Source organism: Agaricus bisporus, assembly GCF_000300575.1.
Source record: "Agaricus bisporus var. bisporus H97 unplaced genomic scaffold AGABI2scaffold_16, whole genome shotgun sequence".
NCBI classification, from domain to species: domain Eukaryota; kingdom Fungi; phylum Basidiomycota; class Agaricomycetes; order Agaricales; family Agaricaceae; genus Agaricus; species Agaricus bisporus.
In genome coordinates this window covers 154,845-182,041 of record NW_006267351.1, presented here as the reverse complement: position 1 = coordinate 182,041, position 27,197 = coordinate 154,845, and the positions used below count along the sequence as shown (strand labels likewise).

The 27,197-nt window shown below is 46.0% G+C and overlaps 4 protein-coding genes across 4 annotated transcripts; 3 read left to right on the top strand and 1 right to left on the bottom strand.

Annotated features, from left to right (window-relative positions):
- Window positions 1–237: 237 nt before the first annotated feature.
- Window positions 238–4,150, top strand: AGABI2DRAFT_123104 (hypothetical protein; the record flags this gene model as incomplete). Its single annotated transcript, XM_006457173.1, has 9 exons — window positions 238–708; window positions 781–1,197; window positions 1,239–1,464; window positions 2,905–2,988; window positions 3,055–3,117; window positions 3,174–3,242; window positions 3,292–3,435; window positions 3,486–3,716; window positions 3,804–4,150. 9 exons carry the CDS (start codon window positions 238–240, stop codon window positions 4,148–4,150), a joined length of 2,052 nt encoding a protein of 683 aa, XP_006457236.1.
- Window positions 4,151–13,751: 9,601 nt separating this feature from the next.
- Window positions 13,752–14,138, bottom strand: AGABI2DRAFT_55962 (hypothetical protein; the record flags this gene model as incomplete). The annotated part of the gene is made up of 1 exon (XM_006457172.1): window positions 13,752–14,138. A coding segment is annotated over one exon (387 nt), but the record flags the coding sequence as incomplete, so codon positions are not given.
- Window positions 14,139–21,029: 6,891 nt separating this feature from the next.
- On the top strand, window positions 21,030–21,917 carry AGABI2DRAFT_229563 (hypothetical protein; the record flags this gene model as incomplete). The annotated part of the gene is made up of 1 exon (XM_006457171.1): window positions 21,030–21,917. A coding segment is annotated over exon 1 (876 nt), but the record flags the coding sequence as incomplete, so codon positions are not given.
- Window positions 21,918–24,019: 2,102 nt separating this feature from the next.
- Window positions 24,020–24,397, top strand: AGABI2DRAFT_56437 (hypothetical protein; the record flags this gene model as incomplete). Its single annotated transcript, XM_006457170.1, has 1 exon — window positions 24,020–24,397. A coding segment is annotated over one exon (378 nt), but the record flags the coding sequence as incomplete, so codon positions are not given.
- Window positions 24,398–27,197: the final 2,800 nt, after the last annotated feature.

Here is a 27,197-nt window from a genome sequence, read left to right as displayed (position 1 = left end):
CCACAACTCATCCGCTCGTGATCCTCCTCCAAAATGCCATCCAGGTACCCGAATCAAAATTCATGAACGCGTCAGTAAAAATCCGATTTGCAGACATGTGAATATCTGGAGATCCAGTGCAGACATGGCAATACCTGACAGACACCAGTCAGATACAAGGTCAATAGAGGACTAATTTTCTCCATGAATCTAAATAGAAGGAACACAAGTGCATGTCTGCATTGCGGGATTTTACTGATGCGCATAATGGCTTGGTTTTACGACGAGATCAAACATGAATTGCTCCTCTGGATCTATGGGCCTGCCGGAGTTGGCAAATCTGCCATTGTCCAGACTCTTGCTGAGGTTCTTGCGTCGGCCGGGTGCTTGGGTGCCTCCGTTTTCTTTTCGCGGCCGAGTGCGCGTAACTATTCCCATTCCGTTTTTATCACTGTTGCTTACCAGCTCGCGGTACACATCGAACCTTACTGCTCTTTTATCTGCGAACTTCTTGCTTTCGATCCCGAAGTCGTGAATAAAAGCATGGAGGAGCAGTTCAGAGCATTTATCGTCGAGCCTTTCGTGCAGAAGAACATAGGAAAAGGTGGAAAACCATTGGGTATCTTATTGGATGGACTTGACGAACTTGACCACCAGCACCAGCAGCAGAAGATCATCCACCTTATCACTGGTTTTGTGCAAAATCATCCCGAGGTCCCTCTTGTCTGGGTTATTTCTAGCCGCCCCGAACCGCATATTACCAATACGTTCAAACAACAATGACTAGTATGCTATTACAAGGAGGAGTATGTTCCCATAGACTCACCCGAAGCCTGCCAAGATGTGGAGCGTTATCTGAGGAACAGCTTTGAGACAATCCAGAAAGTTAATTTCCCTCATATCGTCCACACGGGTTGGCCTGAGGAGAAAAAAATGGTGAAACTCGCCCATGCTGCTTTGGGCCTATTTGCATTTGCCGACGTGGCAATTCGATTCGTCGGGGATCCGAATCACGTCGATCCGGTCACCCGTCTTGACGACGTCCTCTCTGTTATTGATGGTTCCAAAGTTGGTTCTGCTGATGACCAGCCCTTTGCCCACTTGGATGCTCTATATACATGCATTCTCACTCGCATACCGTCCAAAATGTGGCCGATCACACAACGAGTGCTGGCCGCTGTACCAGAGGTTGCACATCTTTCCTACAATCTCCGCTGTGTGAAGGGACTTCTGTGATTCTCGGTCTCGAGTTGAGCAAGGTTTATGCCTCCATCAACAATCTTTATTCATTACTCGACGTTCCTCCTCTCGGTGATGTCTATTCGAGGAAACTCCACTTCCACCATGCGTCTTTTCTCGACTTTTTGCGGGATGCTACTCGATCAAAGAAGTTCTATACCTCGTCCTGGACCGCGAAGAGAGATTTCCGTGAATCCGGTGTTAGAATATGGCAAGATTTCAAGAGGCAGTCTTCTGCAGGACCAAGTAAGCCCGTAATTGTCTATGTCGCAGTTGCCGGCATTAATTATTTATGCTCAGCCTGCGGGGACGAGTGGTCGACATATACTTCTCAATTTCATTCCGGAGCCAATCATTCCGCGGCTATGCTGGGCGAATTCAATAACGCCCTTTTTTTCCATATACACAGGTCATTATGGAAATCGCTTCGAAAACAATGGAATGCAGTGCAAAAAGAAGCATCACAGCCTTGTGAGATTCATCAATTTCTTGACTTACTGTGCCAGATGGATGCTGCTACAGCATGTTGTGGTATCCAAGTTGACTCCTATACACTCGTCAAATTTTGGCTTGAAATGTGGAAGGTAGGTTCATGTTCTTGCGTTTCCGTCATGTACTCAAGCGCTGGGCTGTAGAAACATCGCGTGGAACTCACAAGCAGGTGTTTCCGAAATTCAGTTGAAACAACTCTTATTAGATCGCTTAGAATGGCCGGCAATGCACCCGACAGATAACATTTGCATACTTTCTTCTCGTAAAAAATTGGGACATCATGATGATCAAAGTCCCCGCAAGGCCAGCAGTAACATTCAATTGCATTATCAGGATTTCTGACCCCCAACTTCTAGGTTTGCTTAACCAATGAATACGTATCAGGCCTCAAGTATTTCCACCAATACTACCCCGATCTTCAAGTATTAATTTGTGGAGTTCTCGGGAATCGCTTTGCAGTTTTTCGACACAAATTCACTGATGATGATTTCAAAGAATGCCCGTTTCAGGTCATTCAGGATTACAAGTTTGTTAAGCGTCGTCGAGTCTATGGGTATTACTGTATTCCATTCACGGACGACGTATAATATGGATTTAAACTCAACTTTTTATCTCCTTTTAACTCGTTCCCTTCAAGTTTGTCCTACGACCCAATTGTATATTTCTATTCTATTTACCGAGTTTTAATATGTATAACCATTAGATGAGACAAGAATATCGGCGGTCCGAACATTCTGACTATACTGAGTAGTGACGAGGATGAGAGAGAAACATATTTATCAAGAAGGTGTTCTGCCATGACATGTGTAGATACCGCGGACTTGGAAAGGCCTGAGGTCAGCCCGGAGCGATCCCGATGTGCCATTATCAGAGTGACGTTACAGGTTTTTCTCTCAGGAAACCTCGAGGCTGTTGGCGCTACGCTCTGATTTCCATCACACGTGTGGTGTGATGAGGCGCCCATATATCTGGCCCTAGAGCACGCGGAGTTTATACAGCGACTTCTGTCTTCCTTCCATCATCCCCCCCTACTACCCCCCGGCCTCTGCGACAACTTATTTTCCATTGGTCCTGCCACAAACGCAAATGAGGTCATGGTTCAAGCGGCAATTCAGCAAAGCTTCAATGAAACTAAAGGCGCCTAAGCCCCAGCCTACTCCTATCAATGGTAACCTCTCTCTACCCTCGCGTCAGAAGAGTCTCTCAAGGGAAATCAAGATCATTGTGGAAGTAACATGACGGCCACTGACAGTGCACCACCGAGTATCGTCATCGTGAGTGAGTCGTCTGAAGGTTCACCTCGATATCATTGTGTCCTAGAATTTTTCACTCATGTTTGAATAGCCACAGAAGCTCACCGGGGTGCAACGGAAGTGGGAAGTACCAGGAATGACGCCTTGAATCACGGTAACAGCCCTCTGAGTTAACGTTGTGCTTTATAATCCTTTACTCATGCTTTTTAGATGCTATAAGCACAACGGCTAGTGTCCTACACAACGACGCTCGCAGTATCATTGGGACTGGGCACGAAGGTTAGCATGACAAAATCATTTTGCCACTGGTGCTGATTTGATTAATCAGTCCGCCTTGAAGCTCCTGACATCAGTGCAAATGCAACAGGCGGCATTTTTACTAACGCCCGCCATGTGATCCTGAACAATCCTTTGATGGTAGATAATTCCACAAAGTTTGTTATGCAGGGTGCAGACAACAAAGCAAGCAAAGGTGAGCATTACTGGTTGTACAAACTCATTCGGAACTGACAAAATCTGTAGCCAAAGAGCTACTTTTGAAGCACATGATTCCAGGCGCAGCCCACGACTCGTCCGCTCGTGATCCCCCTCCGCTATGTCACCCAGGTACCCGAATCAAAATCAATGAACGGATCATTGACTGGTTCTACGACGAAATGAAACAAGAATTGATTCTTTGGATCTCTGGGCCTGCTGGAGTGGGCAAATCGGCGATTGTTCAGACTTTCGCTGCGAAGCTTGCTTTGGCTGGATGTCTGGGTGGTTCTATATTCTTTTCATGACCCAATGGCCGGGACAACTCTCATGCCGCCTTTATCACCATTGCTTACCAACTCGCAGTACACATCAAATCTTATTGCGCCTTTGTCTCCGAGCTGCTTGCTTTCGATCCTGAAATCGTGAACAAAAGCATGGAAGAACAGTTCAAGGCATTTATTGTCAAACCTTTCGTCGAGAAGAAGGTCAGAGTAGGTGGAAAAACGTGGGGTGTCTTTCTGGATGGGCTTGATGAACTTGATAAACGTGATCGGCAAGGAAAGATAATCCAGCTCATTACAGCCTTTGCGCACGATCATCCCGAGGTTCCTCTTGCTTGGGTTATCTCTAGCCGCCCAGAACCACATATCACCAATACGTTCAAACAACGACGGCTGAACTACAAGTTCAAGGAGGAATATGTTGAATAATAATAGTATTGATGCTATCATAAGCTTATACCTATTAATACATGCATGTGGATACTCGCTATCCACCTTACTCTTGAGCGACTCATCGCTCACTCATCGCTCCCATCCACTCTGTGATGCTATACGAGTAAGCTGAGCAATTATGAGTAATTGCTCTATGGACTTTAATGTGGAACACTTAAGTAGTTTAGTATATATACTGTACACATTCCTTTACTTCAATAACAATACGAACACTAGTTCTACTCGTCTACTCAGGTTCTATCTAAAGCAAGCTCTCTATAAACTCTCTACACTTTATCCAGTAAGTTCTACCAACTCACCACTAGCGCCAGTTAGCTGCTGGCTTAACAGGTTATGGGCCCCGATCGCCTACTCACTATGTGCAGACGTTGCACTGGTTCGAGAGGGTTGATCTGTAACCTGGATCTATAAAGTGAAAGAGACTATGCCCAGATCTCTCAACCTTTTTGTTGATCACTGTTCCAGTCACTTCACCTATTTACAGGAGGAAGAAACCTTTTAACTTTGATTCATTCACTGGAAATGAGTTTCTACAGTGTGCTGATTGATCTTCAATATAGATCCAATCAACAATGTCTCACGTTATGGCACTTCTTCCTTCGGTTGCAATGCTTACCGGTGCAGAAAACTATACTACCTGGAGGAACGCGATGTCCGATATTTTGACATTACTCCCCGCAGAAGGATTCCCTTTCAGTGGCCTTGACGTTTGTGAAAACAAATGGACAATCCAATTAAGAAACATCCCTGGCCGAGCAGCAGATGGCAATACAATCTCTCTCACCCAGGAGCAGATCGATGAAAACGATGTCATTGATAACGCTAGGAAGGAAAGAGAACGTCTTTCCAGAACCGCTATAGCCATGATCAATGCTCGTACCACCAACGGTCTCATCCCCATTAGGTTCGAGAACGCTCACGATCTCTGGAAGATGCTCAAGGACACTTATGGTATAGCCAGTCCATCGGCTATCTACTCCATGTTTCAACAAACCGGGAATTTCCGTATCTCGGGTGCTAAAGAACCCTCAGCTGAGATCGCCCAATTGGAGCAGATCTATAGTCAGCTGACTAGTAATAATGTCGAGATTCCACCTCTCATTCAAGCAATGACGTTGCTCGGATCAATTCCTGAGCAATGGAAAATTGCTTCTTCATTCCTTGCCGCTAAGGGTGACGTCAAAGATGTCACCTTTCATGCAGTCCGCTCCGCTATTCTTCAAGAATACAATCAGCGTCAGACTGCTAATAATTCTCAAGCGCATCGATTCTCTGGCGTCAAACAAGGCAATCAAAAGCCTGCTTGGCGACCATATAAAGGGCAGCAGCAGCAGCAGCAGAGGCCATATAACAATGGCCCTCACCAAAACCAATCGCAGATGCGCCCGCAAGGGCAGCAACAACAACAACAGCGAAGTGGTCCGCCCCCAAAGAAGAATCGTCGTGGGAAGAAAAACCACCAGCAGGTGAATGAAATTTCCAATAGAAATACAGCTCAATGTATTGATTATACTGCACAGGATGCGACCATGTTCGCCTCCGCCAGTGTCGTTCGAGATGTCCCTGCTCAACATGTAGGAGAACGATCACTATTAACACGGATTTCTCATGATCCACGCCCTAGACCCTACGAACGCCTCACCCCAGACCGGTTCGAAACTGCCAAACTCCGCGCCGTACTCCAGTATGACGAACGCCTGAAGAACCGAGAAAATCTCGGCCTCATCCCGCTCACCGACGAACAACTCCGTCGGAAGCTCCTCCGCATCGAGCTCACCAAGGAGCTCAAAAAGGATGAGCAGGAGCAGAGTCTTATGACAGCGTTCAGGAACGATGGAGAAACTTCTACTATCCCCAAGGGGGAAAGACGAGAAGCTTTCCTGAGGCAGCAAGAGGTCCAAGACGAGTACCGGCACATGAACGAAATATTCCGGGCACACTTCGCAGCAGAAGAGTCGAAGCAGACCTCCGAAATGGAAATGGACGACGCAGTCTCCAAGACTATTTCAGAAGATGCCCCAACATCGTTCGATTCGGAGACCGTATCCCTGGGCGGATCTGATGCAGATCAGACCGAGATGATTTCGCCGTTTACGTGCGTACCTCGATCTAATCTTGATGACTTAACAGCTAATTTTATCCAGACCGGAAATGTCCCCTACAATTCAAATGTAGATAGGGATATTTGTAGAACTCCGGCTGTAGATAATAATAATACTTTTTGCTTCGCTTCTATATCTGAGGAAGAAGGTGATAGCCAATCACAAAAAAGCATAAGTTTAGAAAGTCATCATTGCTCTGGCAAGCCGTGTGAAACATGCGGAATGATTCCTGTAAATAATAATTACCCAATCAGATGGCTCCTCGATTCGGGAGCATCAGGTCACTTCACAAACGACCTTGATGACTTCATCGAGTACGATATCGGCGACTTCGGATCAATGGGAACTGCCGAAGCAGGAAAGATCCTTCATATCACTGCTTATGGTTCAGTCATGATCGAGCATGAGGTAACTGATGAAGATACTGGTAATACTCTGAAAAAGAGAACTACAATCCCGAACGTTAAATACGTTGAAGGATTGATGGGCCGCATCTTGTCCCCTATCCTCTTCTCAGAGGGTAATGATTGGACGATGGTCGGCCGGGCGGCATACACGAATATGTACAAGCATGATTTACCTGTCCTCACAGCCCAGAGGATCCCAACACAAGCGGACCGTTTACACTACGTGCTAACACGAGTAGTGAAGATAGCAGAAACTTCATATAAAACGGCAAGGTTAATCACTTACGACATTTGGCATCAAAGATTCGGACATATTTCGGAAACTGCGCTTAGCAAAGTACCGAAAGCTACCGAACCAAAAGTAGAAATACCTTCTAAAACGGGAACTGTCTGTCCGGGCTGTGCCCTTGGCAAACAGACCCAGAAACCGTTCTATCCTAATCCCAAAAGAGCTAAGAAGCTCGCAGAGTTAACACACTCCGACTTACTAGAATTGCCTATTACATCATACCACAAATTCAAGTGGGTAATAACATTTCTAGACGACTATTCTTCAAACTGCTCGATTTTTCTTCTGAAACAAAAATCTGAAGCAACCCAAACCATTAAAGACTTTGTCACTGGTACAGAACTCATGAGCAACACAAAATGTTTGCGATTTCATACTGATAATGGAGGAGAATATATGTCAGAAGAATTAGCTCGCTTCTTTAGGGAAAAGGGAATTATCCATGAAACCACGGCGCCATATGCTCACCAACAAAATGGAAGAGCAGAACGGCTAAATCGCACTCTATTAGAAAAGGCACAAGCAATGCGTTTACACGCTTGCTTACCCGATTCTTATTGGGAATTTGCGATAAGAACGGCTGTACATGTATACAACCGAACTCCGATGCGCCGGTTAAATTGGAAAACTCCGACAGAACTACGAGAAGGTATTAAGCCCAAGATTGATCATCTTAGGGTATTTGGATGTGGGGCTTACGTCTTCATTCCTGAAGAAAAGCGACAGAACAAGCTTACGCCTCGTTCTGAGTACATGACATTTATTGGCTATATAGAAAGTGGTTACATTTTTCTACGCCATAGACATAATCGTGCACTCTTCGTGTCACCCACAGCAATCTTTGATGAAGGGATCTTCCCCTTATGTCCAAATGGAGGAATTGGCAGAATAACCATTCCAAGAGAACCTGAGACGTCAACAGACGATCTAACGTCCAATTCGGACAACAATGCTCCGGAACCTTCAGAACAAGGTTCTGTTCCATCATTTGATCTAGACCCTAGTCTATATGATCCAAATGAACCTGCCGTCCCTCCGAGACCGACAAACCCTACTCCGCCTAGATCCGAGTCACCTCGATCTAGATCTCCATCTAATGAAGAGGCTTCTGATGACGATGATCATCTTTCTTATGAGGATTTTGATCCGAGCCAGAAGAAAGAAGTTCATTTTCGCCCCACGCCTCCGCCGAATACACCTTCTGACCTATCAGAAGACGAAGTTCAACCGCCAACTAACGAAAAAGGCAAAATGCCTGAAAGGCGACGATTAGAACATGAGATAGTTCTTCCGGAAACATTTCCGCCAAGAAGATCTACTCGCACTCGGCAACCTCCACTCCGACCCGATAATATCTATGGTGAACGATCAAATCCCACAGATATTGAAAGGCAAAAGGTTAATGATTGGCCAAGACCATCAACGGTCAAAGAAAGCCAAAGACCAACCATACCTTTACCTAAACGAGTCAGAGGTCCTAGATGGAATAAAGGACAAGATGCAGAAGTACCACGTCCTGCTACCGGCAACCCTTTGCCGAATACTCCGGAAACGGAGGAGCAGCAACTGCACCGCCTTGCAAGTGAGGGGGGAAAGGATTTCATTAACCTTCTATTGGCAAATGCAATTACTCCGGTCACTTACAAAGACTTGGATAATATTCCCCAGGACGATCAAAAAGCCTGGATAGAAGCATGCATAGATGAACTCCGTGCTCTAAAGAAGCGTGGAGTATATGAAATCGTCGATCTTCCAGAAGGAAGAAAAACCGTCAAAAATAGATGGGTTTTTAACATCAAGTCTGATGGCCGAAAACGTGCCCGACTTGTTGCTAAGGGTTTCTCTCAAATTGAAGGTATTGACTTCAATGAGCTTTTCTCTCCCGTAGTCCGCTACGAGACTGCCCGTCTCATATTCGGTGTTGCCGCACTCGAAGATTGGGAAATAGAAAGTGTTGACGTCAAAGCAGCATATCTATATGGAAAGCTAGAAGAGGAAATCTATATGGAACAGCCTGAAGGCTTCAGAAAAGACAATGACAAAAGAGTCTGGAGATTACACCGAGCACTATATGGCCTGAAGCAATCTGGCTTAGCCTGGTGGCGCGAATTAACTGCGTCAATGAAGGACCTAGGCTTTAAGCGATGCTCTTCAGATGCTGGTGTATATTATTACAGTGATCCGCAAACGAAGCAATTGATCATTGCGCTAGTTTACGTTGATGACGTAGCCATAATCGGGAAAAAGACTGCGCTATTTATAAACCTTAAGCGCAAGATCATGAACAAGTGGGAATGTCGAGATCTTGGAGAAACAAAAGAGTTTCTCGGAATCAACATTCAACGTGATAGGAAAAACCGAAGAATCTTTCTCAATCAGGAAAATTACCTTGAGAAAATTCTTGAGAAGTTTGATGTTACGTCTAAACCAACGAAGACTCCACTCAAATCAGGTTTCACCTTTGTTCCGTTTAACAGATCAGCATCACCCGCTTTCAGACAGAAGTACCAACAATTAGTTGGATCTTTAATGTACCTAATGATCGGTACGAGACCTGACATTGCTTATGCAACGGTCAAATTAAGTCAACAGTGTGCGAACCCTGCTCAGGAACACTACGATCAAGGATTATATGTTCTGAGATACCTGCTCGGATCTCGCCACTATAGACTTAAATTCCATGGCGCCTCCAACGAAGCACTAGTAGCCTATTCAGACTCTGATTGGGCTCAAGATCCAACAAACCGGAAATCTGTCACCGGTAACTATGTTACGATAGCCAAAGGCTGTGTAAGCTGGCTTAGTCGTAAACAAAAGACAGTCGCCTCATCTTCTACGGAAGCTGAATATATGGCTCTATCCGACTGCTCCAAACAACTTGTTTGGATGAGCCAATTACTCAAGGAGATCGGCTTCGATCTTCCATCACCTTATCTAAATGCGGATAATGAAGGATCAATATTCTGGGCTTCTAATCCTGTTCAGGAACGTCGCTCTAAACATATCGATATTCGATATCATGTTGTTCGAGAATAAGTTGAAGAAAAGAAAATCGTTCTTTTCCATATCTCTGGTGAAGAAAATCCAGCAGACATATTCACGAAAAATCTTGAACGAACAAAGTTCGAATATATCCGATCCCTTCTTGGTATGGAATTCTTAGAGTAAATAATTCCTCGCTCATTCAGCATGGAGGAGTGTTGAATAATAATAGTATTGATGCTATCATAAGCTTATACCTATTAATACATGCATGTGGATACTCGCTATCCACCTTACTCTTGAGCGACTCATCGCTCACTCATCGCTCCCATCCACTCTGTGATGCTATACGAGTAAGCTGAGCAATTATGAGTAATTGCTCTATGGACTTTAATGTGGAACACTTAAGTAGTTTAGTATATATACTGTACACATTCCTTTACTTCAATAACAATACGAACACTAGTTCTACTCGTCTACTCAGGTTCTATCTAAAGCAAGCTCTCTATAAACTCTCTACACTTTATCCAGTAAGTTCTACCAACTCACCACTAGCGCCAGTTAGCTGCTGGCTTAACAGAATATGTTCCTATAGATTCCCCCGAAGCCTGCCAAGATGTTGAGCGTTTTCTGAGGAGCAGTTTCAAGGATATCCAACAAGTCGAATTTCCGCATATCGTCGCCAAGGGTTGGCCCGAGGAGACAAAAATTGTGAAACTCGCCAATGCTGCATCTGGCCTATTCGCATTTGCCGACGTGGCAATTCGGTTCATCGGGAACACCGACAACGCCGATCCAACTTCCCGTCTCGATGAAGTCATCGCTGGGGTGGATGGTGTAGAGCTGCTTCTACTGATGATCAACCCTTTGCTCACCTGGATGCTTTATACACCCTCATTCTCACTCGTATTTCGTCCAAGATGTGGCTTACAACGCAAAGGGTACTTGGCGCTATCGCGGCTTCACAATTATACCTTGCGATCGATTGTGTGAAGGGACTTTCTGTTGTTCTCGGTCTTCCGTTGAGCAATGTTTATGCCGCAATCAATGATTTGTATTCACTACTTGACATCCCTCTCCTTGTCGAGGTCTATAAAAAGCAATTTCGCTTTCATCATGCTTCTTTTGTCGATTTTCTGCAGGACCCTGCTCGATCGAAGAAGTTCCATACCTCTAAGGAGAACGCAGTGATCGACGTTAATGAGTCTTGCGTTAGACTTTGGTTAGACTTCAAGAGGAATTCTGTTCCAGGACCGAGTAAGTTGGTTTGGACTATGACTCAGTCACCAGCGTTGACGACTCTAGGTTCAGAATACTGGCATCGGTGGTCCAAATATGCTTCACAATTTCATTCCGAAAGCCATCAGCCTGCGGCTGTCGACTTTAAGGAGGGGGTACTGTTAGAACCTTGCCAGAATGTCACGGCGTCACGCTGTCACATCTGTCACATATTATATTACATAATAATTTCCCTCTGCTGCTACAGTTCGACGGAGGCTAAACTATCGGCATACTGCTAAAATGGCGCAAGCTACAGACTTACCTACTGAACTACTCGATCTTATCTTTTCTTTCTTACCTCCGAACCACGCGGAGCAAGTGCAGTGGAGAAGGGCAGCGGCGGCTATAGGAAGGGAGGACAGGCCGAGAGGGTGGGACCTATCGGGGCATCAGTGTAGGGAGTGCGGGAGGATGACGTTAGCGATGTGGGACGCGGAGGAGGGAAAGGCGTGGGTAAATCAGAGATGGTCAGCGTGGGGAAAAAGGTATTGGGAAGTATCCGGGTTCTTTATACTATGTCCGTGTAACGCGATGTTGGGGAACTACTTCGGGAATCGTTGGTTCGTGTGAGCGGATTACTGGTTTAGGAGTTGTTTGTACTTGAGGACACTTTTATGGTTTGTTTGGTATTGTTGACGTTTTTATGATCAAATTACTTTTGTTTACTTACTTCTTACTCCACTCTTCTTTTCTCATGTCAAATGTATAATTAGTCTACTTTCTCATACGTACTTCTTTTCACATGTCAGTATATAAATAAGTTACCTAGGGTAGTTGGTCTGTGCGCCGTAGTCTAGGTATATAAAGTAGGTAGAAACTTGTAGAAGACTCCGTCGAGTTCTCTTAGGTTCACGCCTAATATTACTTTTGTCACTATACTCTTTAGTTCTTGAGTTTAGGTGTGACCTGTGACATCACAGTCACAGTCGCCCTAACATCATTCTCTTTTCAATAAAATTCGTAATCGTGTTTTCGGATCACTCGAGGACAGGTGGAGCATCGTACAACGAGAAGGGCTGAAGCACCATTGGGATAAATTTCTTGAGATTTTATGTCAAATCGATGCCAGCACTATATATCACAGTTTTGGTTCGCAGCACTCGTTTGTTGATCTTTGGTTTGACATTTGGAAGGTGAGCTCGTGATTCTTGATCTCGATTACATTTTTATCATTCATTAATAGCTTGAACTCTAGGCACATCGGGACGAACTCACAAGTAGGGGAATTGCTCGGGAAATTCAACTACAAGATCTCCGCTTAGATTACCTAGAGCATGAGAAAGGCCATGTAGTAGTTTCCATTATCATACACGGGGAACGGTCCGATGGAGAGGTCAGTAATTAAAGCCCTCCGTAGTATCAGGTTTCCTGACTCCTGACTTCTAGCTCGGTTCCAAATCCACTGAAGACCGCACGTTATATCTCAAGTCTTTACCAAAATACTACCCCGGACTTCCGGTGTTAATTTGTGGGCTACCAGGGAGTCGCTATGGTATGTTTAAATTCAAAGTCATTGAAGAAAATTTGCCACCCGGTAAAGTTGCTCGACGCATACGCAAGTCTCTCAATAAGTACGGTCCGGCTACTGTGTATCACCTTTTTCCATGTTCGGATGATGCATAATATAGATCTAAAGACAGTACTTTTCATCGTTTCCTTTTGCTTACCCCCTTCTCTCTCTCCCGTGCTACAGAATGATTCAATGGTCAGTTAGACGGAGGCTCGAAGTTTCATTCAATGTGTCAACGATCCTGTTGGTAAGCGTATAATCCCGCAAATAACACAAGTATTGTTCATACCAAACAACAAACGAGTGTTATTTTATTTTTGCACGAGAAGATCCAGATATAGCAAAATACATGCACTAGCAGAGAGCGTAGGAAGCGAGATATACAAACAAACAGCAGAGTGAACCTAACTTTGTTACCGTCTATCTTAATCTTTCCGTCACGTTCATCCTGAGCCTTATGAGGACAAGTGACCCACCTGTGGTCTTCGCCACAGTAGAAACATCCCTGTTGTCTAGGCTCCATGGATCTCTGATTATTCTGGAATTGTCCTCCAGATCGGTAGCTACTTTCATTTCTCGAGTTCGATGCTTGAGTCGCTATTGTCGCTTTAAGGGCGTCGATGGAACCTTGTACTGACTTCTGATTTATTTGTAGCGTATCTTTTAACTGGTTCAATTCTTGATGAACCGTTTCAATTTCGGTACTCATATGTACTGCTGATGGAATCGGGGTTTCTCGTTTCAAGATACTAACCGTTCTCGAGTTAGAATCTACGAGAGATCCCTGTGTAGCGAGAGTCGAAGATCCCATCATTGCTCTTCGACTAACTAGATCCACTGCTTTCACTATTACCTCAGTATATTCATAAGGATCATCTTCGCGAAGCGTATGCGCCATGTTCGCGTTTCTTAGAGTCCCGGTCAGACTGAGTCTAATATTCAGCTGTTCCTTAAAACCTTCATCTAATGCTCCCACGAAAGCTTCGACCAGCTCTCGGTTCGACATTACCGCGGGTGGCTTTGCGCATTTTTCCGCTAAGGTCAAGAACTTTCTTCTGAATGAAAGCAGCTTCTCTTTTTCATGTACAGAGATTCCTCTATGCTTTGCCGTAAGCTTTCTCATCTGTGCGACTGATCCAATTTCTTCCGCGTTAAGTTCTGCATACTCAACTCGTAGTTTCTCTTTAAAATTCTTCCATTCCCCGTTCGCTTCAGGGAAGGACATCCATTCCTGTCTAGTCTCGTAGTCAACATAGGCTAAAGCCCATTTCTTTTTCTTTTTCTCGTCTGTAATTCCACTTTCCTCGAGATGATGCTCGAGTCGGTAGACAAAGTCATTCAAGTTCTCGGTACCATCCCACTTCGGTGCCCCGTTAGTGAGTGGTGCCGGCATTCTAGATGTGTGTGCCATAGGTATAGGTGAATTAGAGCGAGAAGGAATAAAAATTGAAGGAGATACAGGGGTTGAAGTTCGAGAGTCCGAGTGAGAAGAAGATGAAGAAGAAGCAGGAAGCGGAACTTGGATAGAAAGATTTGGGGAAAAGTAGCGACTTTGTTCGCTAAGGTCAAATTGACCTGGTATATATTCTGTAGAGGGTACGGGTAGAAGTGTGGGGTCTTCGCGAGGACTTTCTAGGTCAACAGGCGATGCGGTCAACGGTGAGAGTGTAGTGAGGTCTGGCTCCGGAGGTAGCCCTACTTCAGTAGCTAATCTGTCGAGTGTGGCACGTTCTTTCTTTAACGAACGTCTGCTCTTTCGTGCGTCTCGAAGGATTCTCTCGGGGTCACCAAGTTCAACTGTTTCTAGTCTGATTTCGCGACGATTGCTTCTACTCGAGGATGCCGTACTGGTGAAGTGCGACAGTTGTCTCTTTTAGAATGTTTTTGTGTAAAAACGAGGCTGTCTTTTCTAGAGATCTGAAACTCCCCTCGCGGTGGGCTCCAGATGTAGAGACGACAGTATCTACGTGAGGGAAAATATAAAATATATATGTTCACTACGCACAAACTGTTCTCAGTTGTGTGTTCGTGGGGAGAATTAAGTCAGAAGTTCGAGAAAAGAACAGAGATTTTTATAAGGGTTTTTCAAAGAAATATATAAAGTGTTTTCTTGGTTTTATGTGTTTTTCGAGAAAGGTATTTTCCTTAGAGAAAAGGGAGTTCCGACCGTAGAGAAGTTTCGCGACGAAGGTCCAACTACGCTGCTGTGCTAAAGCAGACGACGCGTACCAAGTAATGCGGGTAGATACAAACTGCGATACCGACTTAGCAGGAAGGCACCGATTTGCACCGACAAACTACAAGGCTACCGACTTGCACACGTTACCAAAACGATACAAGCTGCGATGTCCAAGTAGCTAACACGAAGTTATCACACACTACCAACGGGTTGTAGTTCGAGATCTCGCTAATAATCCTTTTAGGTGTTCACTACCCAATTTCCAAGATAAGATTCAAGTTTATATCACTTTTGGACTTTCGCGTCCGAAGAAACTGATAGCGTATAACACCACAATCACAATTCACTGAGTAGCGAATACAGCTGTAGAGCTTGGGCAAAACAATTCCTTGCCTGTGTGCTCGCTATGGGTCCTCTACTTATACTACCCTACCGCTACACTATTTTTAAACATACCGAGTCTCGTTACTAAGTCGCTACATATCTTACTCATCTATTGTATAGTAGCTACTAAGCCTTTCGAGTCATTCTTCCTATCTTTGTAATGTCGTCGAGTCTCCTGAACTCTTTATGTATATCCTTTCGCTACGGCTTACTCACTCTCGAGTCATTAGCCATCATCGTATTTCATATCTCCCTTTTTATCGGTAGCTACCTTCTATCTGCTTACAGATCATTAGCAATTGAGCTAGGTTCGAGATTGTTCTATTTCCTTCTCTCGCGAAGGACTATTCGGGACATATGGTCGGGGAAGCGGGAACTTTTGTCGGTAGACTCGATTGGGTATATTATGTAATCGAGGAGCTTTCGCGACATAGGATGCGTAAGAAACCCGTCGTAGCGACTAAGTTCCTTGACCATTCCGTATTCTCGAGAGCTCAGACTTGTTCACTACAGTGGTTGACGCGAATGGTGTGTTCGCTACTCACTACCAAGGCCGTGATATTTCCTACAAGTACAGTTTTCCCTGTAGGTGCCCTTAGTAGCTACTGTCAAGTATTATTCTGTATCGCTTCTAGTTAGGTAATGACCATTCTCGAAGTTATTTCCTAGTAGTGAAGGGGTCATAAGCGTGTCACTACTCGTGAATCAAGTAAGTTCGACTGTAGCGAGGTTCATTTCTCGCGTAAAACGTTTCGGGCCGTAACAGCGTTAAGGGGAAAAAAAGTAACGCATTTGACTAGATGAAAAAGAGAGAGAGATATTGAAATAAAAATTTCCAAAGATTTCCTCAACCAATGTCGAAATCATGAATAGAACAGCGATAGTTGTGCTGACCATGTAAATGCAGTATTCCTACCTTTTTGTTGTTTTTGTTGCAAGTCAAAGTTCAGGGTCTTGACCCGCCTCCACCCGCCGTAATGACCATCAGTAGGGCGTCTGTCTTCGTAGGCACCACGGTGAGACCAGTCCCTTGAGCCGCGAACGGAAGAAGGATAATCTCCAGGGTGAGAATTAGTGTTGGCCGAAGAGGGAGGATCTATCCGAGAAGCCAGACTGGTACCAGCAGAAAGCGGGGGATCGTGATCGGAAACTTCAGGCTTGACCATGGGAGACCCGGAGACAGCTTTACCTTTTGGAATCGGCAGTGTCCACCACACGATATGCCTGAAAGATTGTTACAAACGTCAAAGAGAAGATAACACAACAACATACATTGTTGGATGATGGTGCTTAGCAACACCCTTGCCAAGAGTCTGGGTCACATCTGGAGGAAGAGGACCTGCGGAGATGGTCGCCAGGGCACGTGGATTTGGAATTGGACGGAAATGGGCGTGCTGGTTTTCGTTGATAGTGGCCTTGAGCTGCAGGTCGGAGTTTCCCGGGGATGGGCGGAGCGGGAGGATCTTCGGTGCTGTTTGAGGACAATCACAACGGCTAACGGAGAAAGAGGTGCAGTCATGGCTGTTCGATGCTCAGTATGCCTTTTTTTCGTCTGCTCTTCCCTTTCACACTCACAAACAACCGGTAGAACCCTGCCTCCAACGGCAACATCCTTCCCCCCGCTCGCCGGTGTTCTTCCTTCTCAGCATAGTCGTGGATGTAGAATGGACGACTTACACGGCGGACAAATAGCTGTCAAGTCGCATGCCGAGTGATGCTGTCATGTGCACTGTCAAGTTGCCGGGTCACAAGTCACACTGGGTATACTGTGACTTGTTGTGACACATTAGTTACCACAGAGATTGTCTTTTCAACTAAACTCGAATTGTAGCCTAGTATCTCAACTGTATTCATAAATTATGCGTTAATAATGTAAAATGCATATCACAGCAAACAAATTTTCGGCTCCATTAAGGACGGAGAAGCACTGGGTAGCTATTTACCTGTACCTCAGTCACTTGATTACGTCATCGCGCCCATAAGTCAGTGCAATACGGCCAACATTGCTCACAAACGGTTTTCTTATTGTGTATCATAACGTAAAATTAGCAGTGCAGTATGCATGTACATATAACTTCACGAGAAGCCGAGAGAAGTAGCAGTGAGTGGTTACTGAAACGATTACATCTAAGGGAGTGACGCCAGCGTGACATAGGATGACTTGACACTGCACATGACAACCACATGACATGCCGCATGACAGCATCACTCGGCATGCGACTTGACAGCTATTTGTCCGCCGTGTTATGAGTTGTGTCACGACGTCGCGTCGCTTTGATGCCGGAAACTGGCACGCCGGTCCTTCACAGTCAAGTCTCGATCTCATCACTTCTTCCTCCAAGAAAGCAGCAGCGCCGTGGTCGAGCATTCTTGATCTCAGCAACGTAGCCCGAGCCCATGCGAGGAACCAAGAGGCGTGTGGAGCGATTGGAGGAGCTTCAAGGTGGACGATGATGAGAGTGGCGTAGAGACGACAGCAGCAAGGGATGTACTTCAAAAGATATCTCCATTTCTCTCTGAAGATTATTAATACTCGTTCAACCACGAATTGAATAGAAGAACTTTCCGACATTCGGTATCGCACAACCGATATACCCTCTTCGCTCGCCGGCAGTAATCGATAATCACTGGTCCGGTTCAAGTTGGCTATTCATAGTAACTGTATTCACGGAGAACTATCATCTGATGCTTTGGCTGATTCGCCCCGTGTGGGCTATTCTTGGGATAGTGCTAGATGGCGACTCTTCGGCTCGTGGTGTGGCCTGTTCGTGTGCTGGCCAAGGTTCATTGGATGGAGTAAATGACGCCATGAGCATAAAATAGCATTATCTGCCTTATCACAACCTTTATCCACGATCATCCCGAGGTCTTCCTAGTCTGGGTCATGTCTAACCGCCCGGAACCGCATATCGCCAACACATTTGGACAACTACGACTGACAACAATTGCAAGGAGGAATACGATCACCCGAAGTCTGCCAAGATGTCCAGCGTTACCTGAGGGGCAGCTTCAGGACCGATTTCTCATACCTCTGAAGAGAACGCAACGATCGACTTTAACGAGTCTTGTGTTCGACTTTGGCTAGACTTCAAGAGGAATTCCGGCCCAGGACCGAGTAAGCCCTGGATCCGTTCACTGATGTTGTTAATGACTTTAGGCGCAGGATACCGGGACCAATGGTCCAACCACGCCTCAAAATTTCATTCCGATGGCGATCAACCTACTGGTGTGCTATGTGAATTTAATGAATCCTTTTTTGATCACATACATGCACCACTATTGAGAACGTTTGAGGAAAAGTGGAGCATCGGACCGCGAGAAGGGCCGCAGCATAATTGGGATGAATTGCTTTCTTTCTCGAGTCAGATATATGCTGGTCCTGCATGTTATGGTATGAATTCGTCGAAAGAAGGGGTTGTTGAACTTTTGTTTGACATTTGGGCGGTGAGTTGTGATTCTTAATCTCAAATACTCTTCCATTAATCCAACAACAATATCTCCACTTCAATTCCGTAAAGCGGGCCGGAGAAGGCCAAATAGCTTGTATTGGCCTCGCCGTGGATGACACGTTCCTTGAGGTAAAGGCCTCCGTAGCGTCCGGTTCCTCGACTCCTAACCTCTAGCATTGGGTTCCTGAAAGTTTCGATGAATATATACCCTACTTCAAGTATTTCCAACAATGCTACCCCGAACTTCAAGTTTTAATCTATGGACCCCATGGGGAGTCGCTTTGCAATATTTAAATCCAATATCACCGAACGTGATTTCGAAAATTTGCTCCTTAATTCAACTGAGCTACTTGAGTTTGTTCAGCGCGATACGCTTACTTTGTATCACTCCTTCCCATGTTCTGACGATGTGTATTATAGATTTGAAAACAATGCTTTTCGTCGTTTCCTTTCGCTTGTCTCCTTGTCTCTCATGTGCTAGATAATGCGAAGGAAATGAATTAATGGTCTGTTAGGAGGATGGTCGAGTTTTCAGTCAATGGGCCATAGCAAGCGTATAATCCCGCAAAGAACCAGTGCATGACGTTCATACCAAATAAACCGAACATAGTTTTAACGAAACCAGTAATAACGGTTGGAGTCATGTCAATCACGCCGATAGTTCATCTCGATCATAGTACCTGTCACCCCGGCTGGAGGATGAAGGAGGCATCGATGGATAAAGATCGCGGTCGGGCTGATTATCGTAAGCAGGGCTAGGGCAAGCAGCTGAAGTATCGTCTCGATCATCCACAGGGCAAACTACACAATATGACTAGTCTTTTGTACTGCGGGAGGATGCAGAATAAGGATCACCACGACGAGACGAAGTGGGATTGGTGCCGGCTAAAGGACTGCATGGATGAGGAGGCTTAGTTTGGGAAGCCAAGCTGGTGGGAACACGGCTGCTTAAGCCTTGACCTGGGCGTCAGAAGAAGGGAAGGCCCAATGACAACTTGACATTTTGGTCGAAGGTGTGAGAAGCGCCTTCGCCAAGATTCTGGAACACAGATCTGGCAAAGATTGCATCTAGATCCTACCTGGTACATGTCGATTGAGCATTCCACGGAGAATAAATGAGGGTGCCGGTTTCCCTTGATAGTGGCCTTGGGCAGTTCAAGAGTCTGCAGATCAGCCTTTCCCGGGAGATGGAGCAGGAGATTGTCAGCGTCGTTGGGCAGGGGACAATGACAGCGACCGGCGGAGAGTCACATGCGACTGGCGTCGATTTACCAGGAAAGTGTTGTGCCATGACGTGTGCAGATACCGCGGACTTGGCAAGGCTTGGGGTCAGCCTGGAGCGATCACGATAAGCCATCATCAGACTTTACCTTTTCTCTCAGGAAACCTCGAGGCTGTTGGCGCTACGCTCTGATTTCCATCACACTACACGTGTGATGAGGCGCCCATATATCTGGCCCTAGAGCACGCGGAGTTTATACAGCGACTTCTGTCTTCCTTCCATCATCCCCCCCTACTACCCCCCGGCCTCTGCGACAACTTATTTTCCATTGGTCCCGCCACAAACGCAAATGAGGTCGTGGTTAAAGCACAAATTCAGCAAAGCTCGAACAAAAGGAAAGGCGCCTAAGCCCCAGCCTAGTCCTATCAATGGTAACCTCTCTCTACCCTCGCGTTAGAAGAGTCCTCTCAAGGGAAATCAAGGTCATTGTGGGAGTAACATGACGGCCACTGACAGTGCACCACCGAGTATCGTCATCGTGAGCGAGTCGTCCGAAGGTTCGCCTCGATATCATTGTGTCCTAAAAATTTTCACTCATGTTTGAATAGCTACAGAAGCTCACCGGGGTGCAACGGAAGTGGGAAGTACCAGGAATGACGCCTTGAATCACGGTAACAGCCCTCTGAGTTAACGTTGTGCTTTATAATCCTTTACTCATGCTTTTTAGATGCTATAAATACAACGACTAGTGTCCTACACAACGACGCTCGCAGTATCATTGGGACTGGGCACGAAGGTTAGCATGACAAAATCATTTTGCCACTGGTGCTGATTTGATTAATCAGTCCGCCTTGAAGCCCCTGACATCAGTACAAATGCAACAGGCGGCTTTTTTACTAACGCCCGCCATGCGTTCCTGAACAATCCTTCGATGGTAGATAATTCGACAAAGTTTGTTATGCAGGGAGCAGACAACAAAGCAAGCAAAGGTGAGCATTACTGGTTCTACAAACGCATTCGGAACTGACAAAATCTGTAGCCAAAGAGCTACTTTTGAAGCACATGATTCCTGGCGCAGCCCACGACTCATCCGCTCGTGATCCTCCTCCGCAATGTCACCCGGGTACCCGAATCAAAATCAACGAAAGGATCCTTGCTTGGTTCTACGACGAAATAAAACAAGAATTGATTCTTTGGATCTCTGGGCCTGCCGGAGTGGGCAAATCGGCCATTGTTCAGACTTTTGCTGAGAAGCTTGCTTCAGCTGGGTGTCTGGGTGCTTCTGTATTCTTTTCACGACCCAATGGCCGGGACAACTCTCATGCCGTCTTTATCACCATTGCTTACCAACTCGCGGTACACATCGAATCTTATTGCGCCTTTGTCTCCGAGCTGCTTGCTTTCGACCCTGAAATCGTGAACAAGAGCATGGAAGAACAATTCAAGGCATTCATTGTCAAACCTTTCGTCGAGAAGAAGATCAGAGTAGGTGGAAAAACGTGGGGTGTCTTGCTGGATGGGCTTGATGAACTTGATAAACGTGATCGGCAAGGAAAGATAATCCAGCTCATTACAGCCTTTGCGCACGACCATCCCGAGGTTCCTCTTGCTTGGGTTATCTCTAGCCGCCCAGAACCGCATATCGCCAACACATTCAAACATCAGCGGCTGATGTACAGTTTCGAGGAGGAATATGTTCCCATAGACTCACCCGAAGCCTGCCGAGATGTTGAGCGTTTTCTGAGGAGCCGCTTCAAAATTATCCAACAAGTCGAATTTCCGCATATTGTCGCCGATGGCTGGCCCGAGGAGACCAAAATCGAGAAACTCGCCAATGCTGCATCTGGCCTATTCGCATTTGCCGACGTGGCAATTCGGTTCATCAGGGACCCCGACTTCGCCGATCCAACTTCCCGTCTCGATAAAGTCGTCTCCGGGATGGATGGTTGTAGATCTGGATCTGCTTCTACTAATGATCAACCCTTTGCTCAACTGGATGCTTTGTACACCCTCATCCTCACTCGTATTTCGTCCAAGATGTGGCCGACAACACAAAGGGTACTTGGCGCTATCGCGGCTTCACAATTATACCTTGCGATCGATTGTGTGAAGGGACATTCTGTTGTTCTCGGTCTTCCGTTGAGCAAGGTCTATGCTGCAATCAACGATTTGTATTCACTACTCGACATCCCTCCTCTCGTCGATGTCTATAAAAAGCAATTTCGCTTTCACCATGCTTCTTCTGTCGATTTTCTGCGGGACCCTGCTCGATCGAAGAAGTTCCATATATCTTAGGAGAACGCAGTGATCGACGTTAATGAGTCTTTCATTAGACTTTGGTCAGACTTCAAGGGTCCAGGACCTAGTAAGTCGTTTTTGACTATGATTCAGTCACTGACGCTAATGGGAGTATTTGCTCAGGATACAGGCATCGATGGTCCGAATATGTTTCACAATTTCATTCCGAAAGCCATCAGCCTGCGGATGTGCTATCTAAATTCAATAGTGAACTTTTAAAGATAATATTTGTTTGTGTTTTGACATCACTCGAGGACAGGTGGAGCATCGTGCAACGAGAAGGGCAGAAGCACCATTGGGATAAATTGCTTGACTTGTTATGTCAAGTCGATGCCGGCACTGCATATAGCAGTTTTGTTTTCCACCAGCACTTGTTTGTTAACCTTTGGTTTGACATTTGGAAGGTGAGCTCGTGATTCTTGATCTCGATTACACTTTTATCATTCATTGATAGCTTGAACTCTAGGCACATCGGGAAGAACTCACAAGTAGGGAATTTGCTCGGGAAATCCAACTACAAGATCTCCGCTTAGATTCCCTAGAGCATGAGGAAGGCCGAATAGTAGTTTCCATCATCATCCACGGGGGAAATATGGTTTCACATGTCAGTGATTAAAGCTCTCCGTAGTATTAGGCTGCCTAACTCCTGACTTCCAGCTTGGTATTGAATTCACTGAGGATGAATGCACGTTATATCTCAAGTATTTTCAAAATTGCTACCCCGAACTTCCGGTGTTAATTTGTGGGCTACCGGGGAGTCGCTATGGTATGTTTATATTCAAAGTCATCGAAGACGATTGCAAAAACATTCCATCCGGAAGGATTGGTAAACGCATACGCAAGTTTATCAACGACTACGGTTCGGCTACTATGTGTCACGTTTTTCCATGTTCGGATGATGCATAATATAGATCTAAAAACAATGCTTTTCATCGTTTCCTTTCGCTTGTCCCCTTCTCTCTCCCTCCCGTACTACATAATACGAAAGAATGAATCAATGATCAGTTAAACGGAGGCTCGTGGTTTCAGTCAATATGTCAACGATCCTGCTGGTAAGCGTATAATCCCGCAAATAACACAAATATCGTTCATACCAAACAACAAACGAGTGTTATTTTATTTTTGCACGAGAAGATCCAGAGATAGCAAAATACATGCACTAGCAGAGAGCGTAGGAAGCGAGATATACAAACAAACAGCAGAGCGTTAAGGGGAAAAGAAGTAACGCATTTGACTAGATGAAAAAGAGAGAGAGATATTGAAATAAAATTTCCAATAGATTTCTGTTGTGAGTGCTTCAACACTCAGTAGAGACTCGGACGTATGTATGTTGTTCAACCAACTTACCATTTCTTTTTTTGTCTATATTTTCCCTTATTCTATTTTTACCATTCTCTCTACATTCCCGTTCTCTTTCGACCGTTCCCGCTCTACGTTCTTTATAACTATACATTTACTGTACAGTATTACCTCGGCACAGGTGGCCGACATACTTATAGCTAAAACCTTATATTTCGCTCCTCAGTGATCAACACACGACGTTATCACTGAGGTGAGCTACTTTACTTTCTTTACTGATCTATTTGTACTTACTCGTGTATAGTCATACTTTACTTTAGGTAAATATATCAGTGATCAACACACGACGTTATCACTGAGTCATACTTTACTTTAGGTTATGGGCCCCGAGCTCTTTTGAAACCCACTCATACACAAACCACATCTTGAAATAACATACTGCGATGTCTAGCAACACGGGTGGTAGCGCCCCTCCTATCTTCGCTGACACGGCAAAGTTCAATGGCACCAACTGGGTGTCATGGAGTGGAATGATTCGCATCGCTGCGGAATTGCGAGGTGTATCCGGGTACCTCGACGGTACAGCTATCAACCCTGCCCAAAGCATTCCTATTATCACAACGACGCCTCCGTCGCCTACTACAGTTACAACCACAACTACTTCCACACCTCTGGAAACCCCATGGGAATCCACTACCCCAAATACCGCCGAATGGAAAGTCCGTAACGCCTGGGCTATGGGTCTTCTTATCTATAACACTACCGATCCCATTGGCCTTGGAATCTCCATTAGTGGGAGCGCAGCCGAAGCTTGGAAATCGTACCGCGACAACTATGAAGTAGCCTCCGAGATTGCTACTCTCAATGCGGAAATGGACTTGAGAAACATGGTATACGCAGACGGACAAGACTTCACCGAGTTCGTGTCTCGACTCAGGACCAAATGGGCGAACGCCAACGCTCTTGGAGCCAGCATTGACGACAAAGGTTTCCGGACAATTATCTTAAACTCTCTACCCCGCTCTTGGGACTCCATCGTCGCCACACTATACACTACCAAAACGTCACGCGAGGCTATAAGCCAACTTCTAACCCACTGGGCTAGAATAAGCCGAGACCGGGTCACTACGTCGCAGACCACTTCAGCTCTCCAAACGACCACTACACAATCGAACAGCCGCAACCGCCAGCGAAATCAAAATAGCCAATTAGTTTGCACCAATACCAACTGTAACCGCAGGGGACATACCATCGAGTTTTGTTACTGGCCAGGTGGTGGCAAAGCCGGACAATTTCCGCCAGGTTTCGGACGACGTGGGGGAGCTGGAGGTAGTGCCAACAACACTACTACAGGAGGATATCAAGCTTCTGCAAATAACACCACCGCCAGTACCACGGAGAAGGCAGAGAGCAACGAACCTAAGGTACCATCCACCCTCCCAATACATTCCAACAATCCTAATGGCTCTTTGATTTCAACCCCTAGTGTCTCTGAGAGACAGCGTACTGAGATCTGCGTAACGGGGAAGGATCAGAGAGTTAGTGCTAGTACCGCCTCGAATACGACTATTCCCACTTTACCATATGACGTGATTACCCTGCTCGACTCTGGAGCAAGCGATCATTGTTTCGTCAATAAATTATCCTTCTCTACGTATGTCCCGATGACACCACCTCGACAAGGAAATTCTGCGGGAAAGGGATCCACATTCTTCATAGAAGGAGCTGGCGAAGTAGGCTTCTTCACGCCTCTGAATGGAATCTCGACAAAGATTTTATTGAATGACGCACTTCACACCCCACAACTGAGGTCGAACTTAATCTCTGTTTCAAAGCTCGTATCACGGGGTTCGTCTGTGAGTTTTGAGGGGAACACAGCAATTGTTCGCAATCATAGTGGTGCTGTAGCGCTAGTAGCCGTGAAGGAGAATGGGTTATACGTCGTTCCTTCGGTGAACGTCCATGCGAACGCCGTGCAGTCGAAGAGGAGAGCTGTACCATTGGAGATCTGGCACCGCCGCCTGGGACACATTAGCGTGGAAGTTATAAAGAGGATGTTGCGTGAAGATCTTGTCGATGGTTTGAGTATTGTGGGATCTATGGAGATGGAAGGACTCTGTGAAGACTGTATTTTCGGCAAACACACCTCACACCCGTATAACAATCCTACACTCCTGGAGAAACGTCCACTTGAACGCGTATACATTGACATTTGGGGGCCTTCTCCAGTGCAATCTGCTGGGGGGGCAAAGTATTTCATGTTAATTGTTGACGGCGCCACATCCTACAGAAAGTTGTATTTCCTTACCTCGAAGTCAGCGGACGCCACTTTAATGGCCTTCAAGGAGTTTCATAAAGAGGCGGAAAGGCAGACTGGTGAAACGCTAAAGGAGGTCCGGCTAGACATGGGACGTGAGTGGTACAACGAGCTTTGGAGTACGTACGTAAAAGGGCATGGGATCGTTCTGAACTTTACCACACCTTACGCCCACCAGCAAAATGGCAAGGCAGAACGCTCTATGCGTACTCTGCTGGATATGGCGCGTACCCTACTGGCAGACTCCGGTTTGCCACAGAAGTATTGGGCGGATGCCACCCAAACTGCTGCCTATGTACGAAATCTCACTCCAACGACTGGTGACCCCGCCAATATCCCTGCTCAACGTTGGACTGGACAACGACAGGACGTATCACATCTACGCCCTTTTGGGTCCACCGCATATGCACACATACCCGTCGAAATACATCCTTCAAAATTGTCTCCTCGCTCAGCGAAGCTCACATTGATTGGATACTACGGTCATACCGGCTACAAGCTGCTGGATCGTACCACCGGTGTCGCCTACAAATCAAGAGACGTGATCTTCGAGGAAGCTCGACCTCATTTCTCTACCGACGCCATCACGACATTCCCTTCAGACGACTCTCGTACCTCAACTATACGGCAAGAGATTGCGCCACGTCCTAAACCAATCAATACACTTCATGATACAGCCAATGGCGTTACGACAACCCCGCCGACCGTGCTGACGCCAGTGCAGGGGGATTCATCCGCTACTTTTGAGGGTAAAGCTACGGATGCCGTTACTGGAGTTGTCGAAGAGCCGCCGGTGGTACTGAGGAGAAGTCAAAGGATACCTAAACCGTCCCAACGAATGAAAGAGAGTCTGGATTACCTGAGTCGTCCAGAGGCACATACGATGGAATCAATTTCGGGGGATCTTCATGTGCCAAAGACTTATCATGAAGCGATGAAGAAGCCTGACCTGTGGTTTGAGCCGATGTTGAAGGAGTTGAATATCATGACGGAGAAACAGGTTTTTAGACTTGTTCCGCGCCCGGTTGGGAGGAACGTTGTCAAATCACGATGGGTGTTCGCAAACAAATATGATGAAGCCGGTTTGGTGGTTAGCCGCAAAGCACGCCTTGTCGCAAAGGGATTTACACAAGTCATCGGCGAAGACTACAACGAGACCTATGCCTCGGTGGCGCGCTTGGAGTCTGTACGGATGGTGTGTGCTATTGCTGCCGCACGTGGTCTTCGACTGTGGCAGGTCGACTTCGTCTCTGCTTTTCTTAATAGCGAGAACTCCTTCGAGGTATTTATGGAGCAGCCTCCTG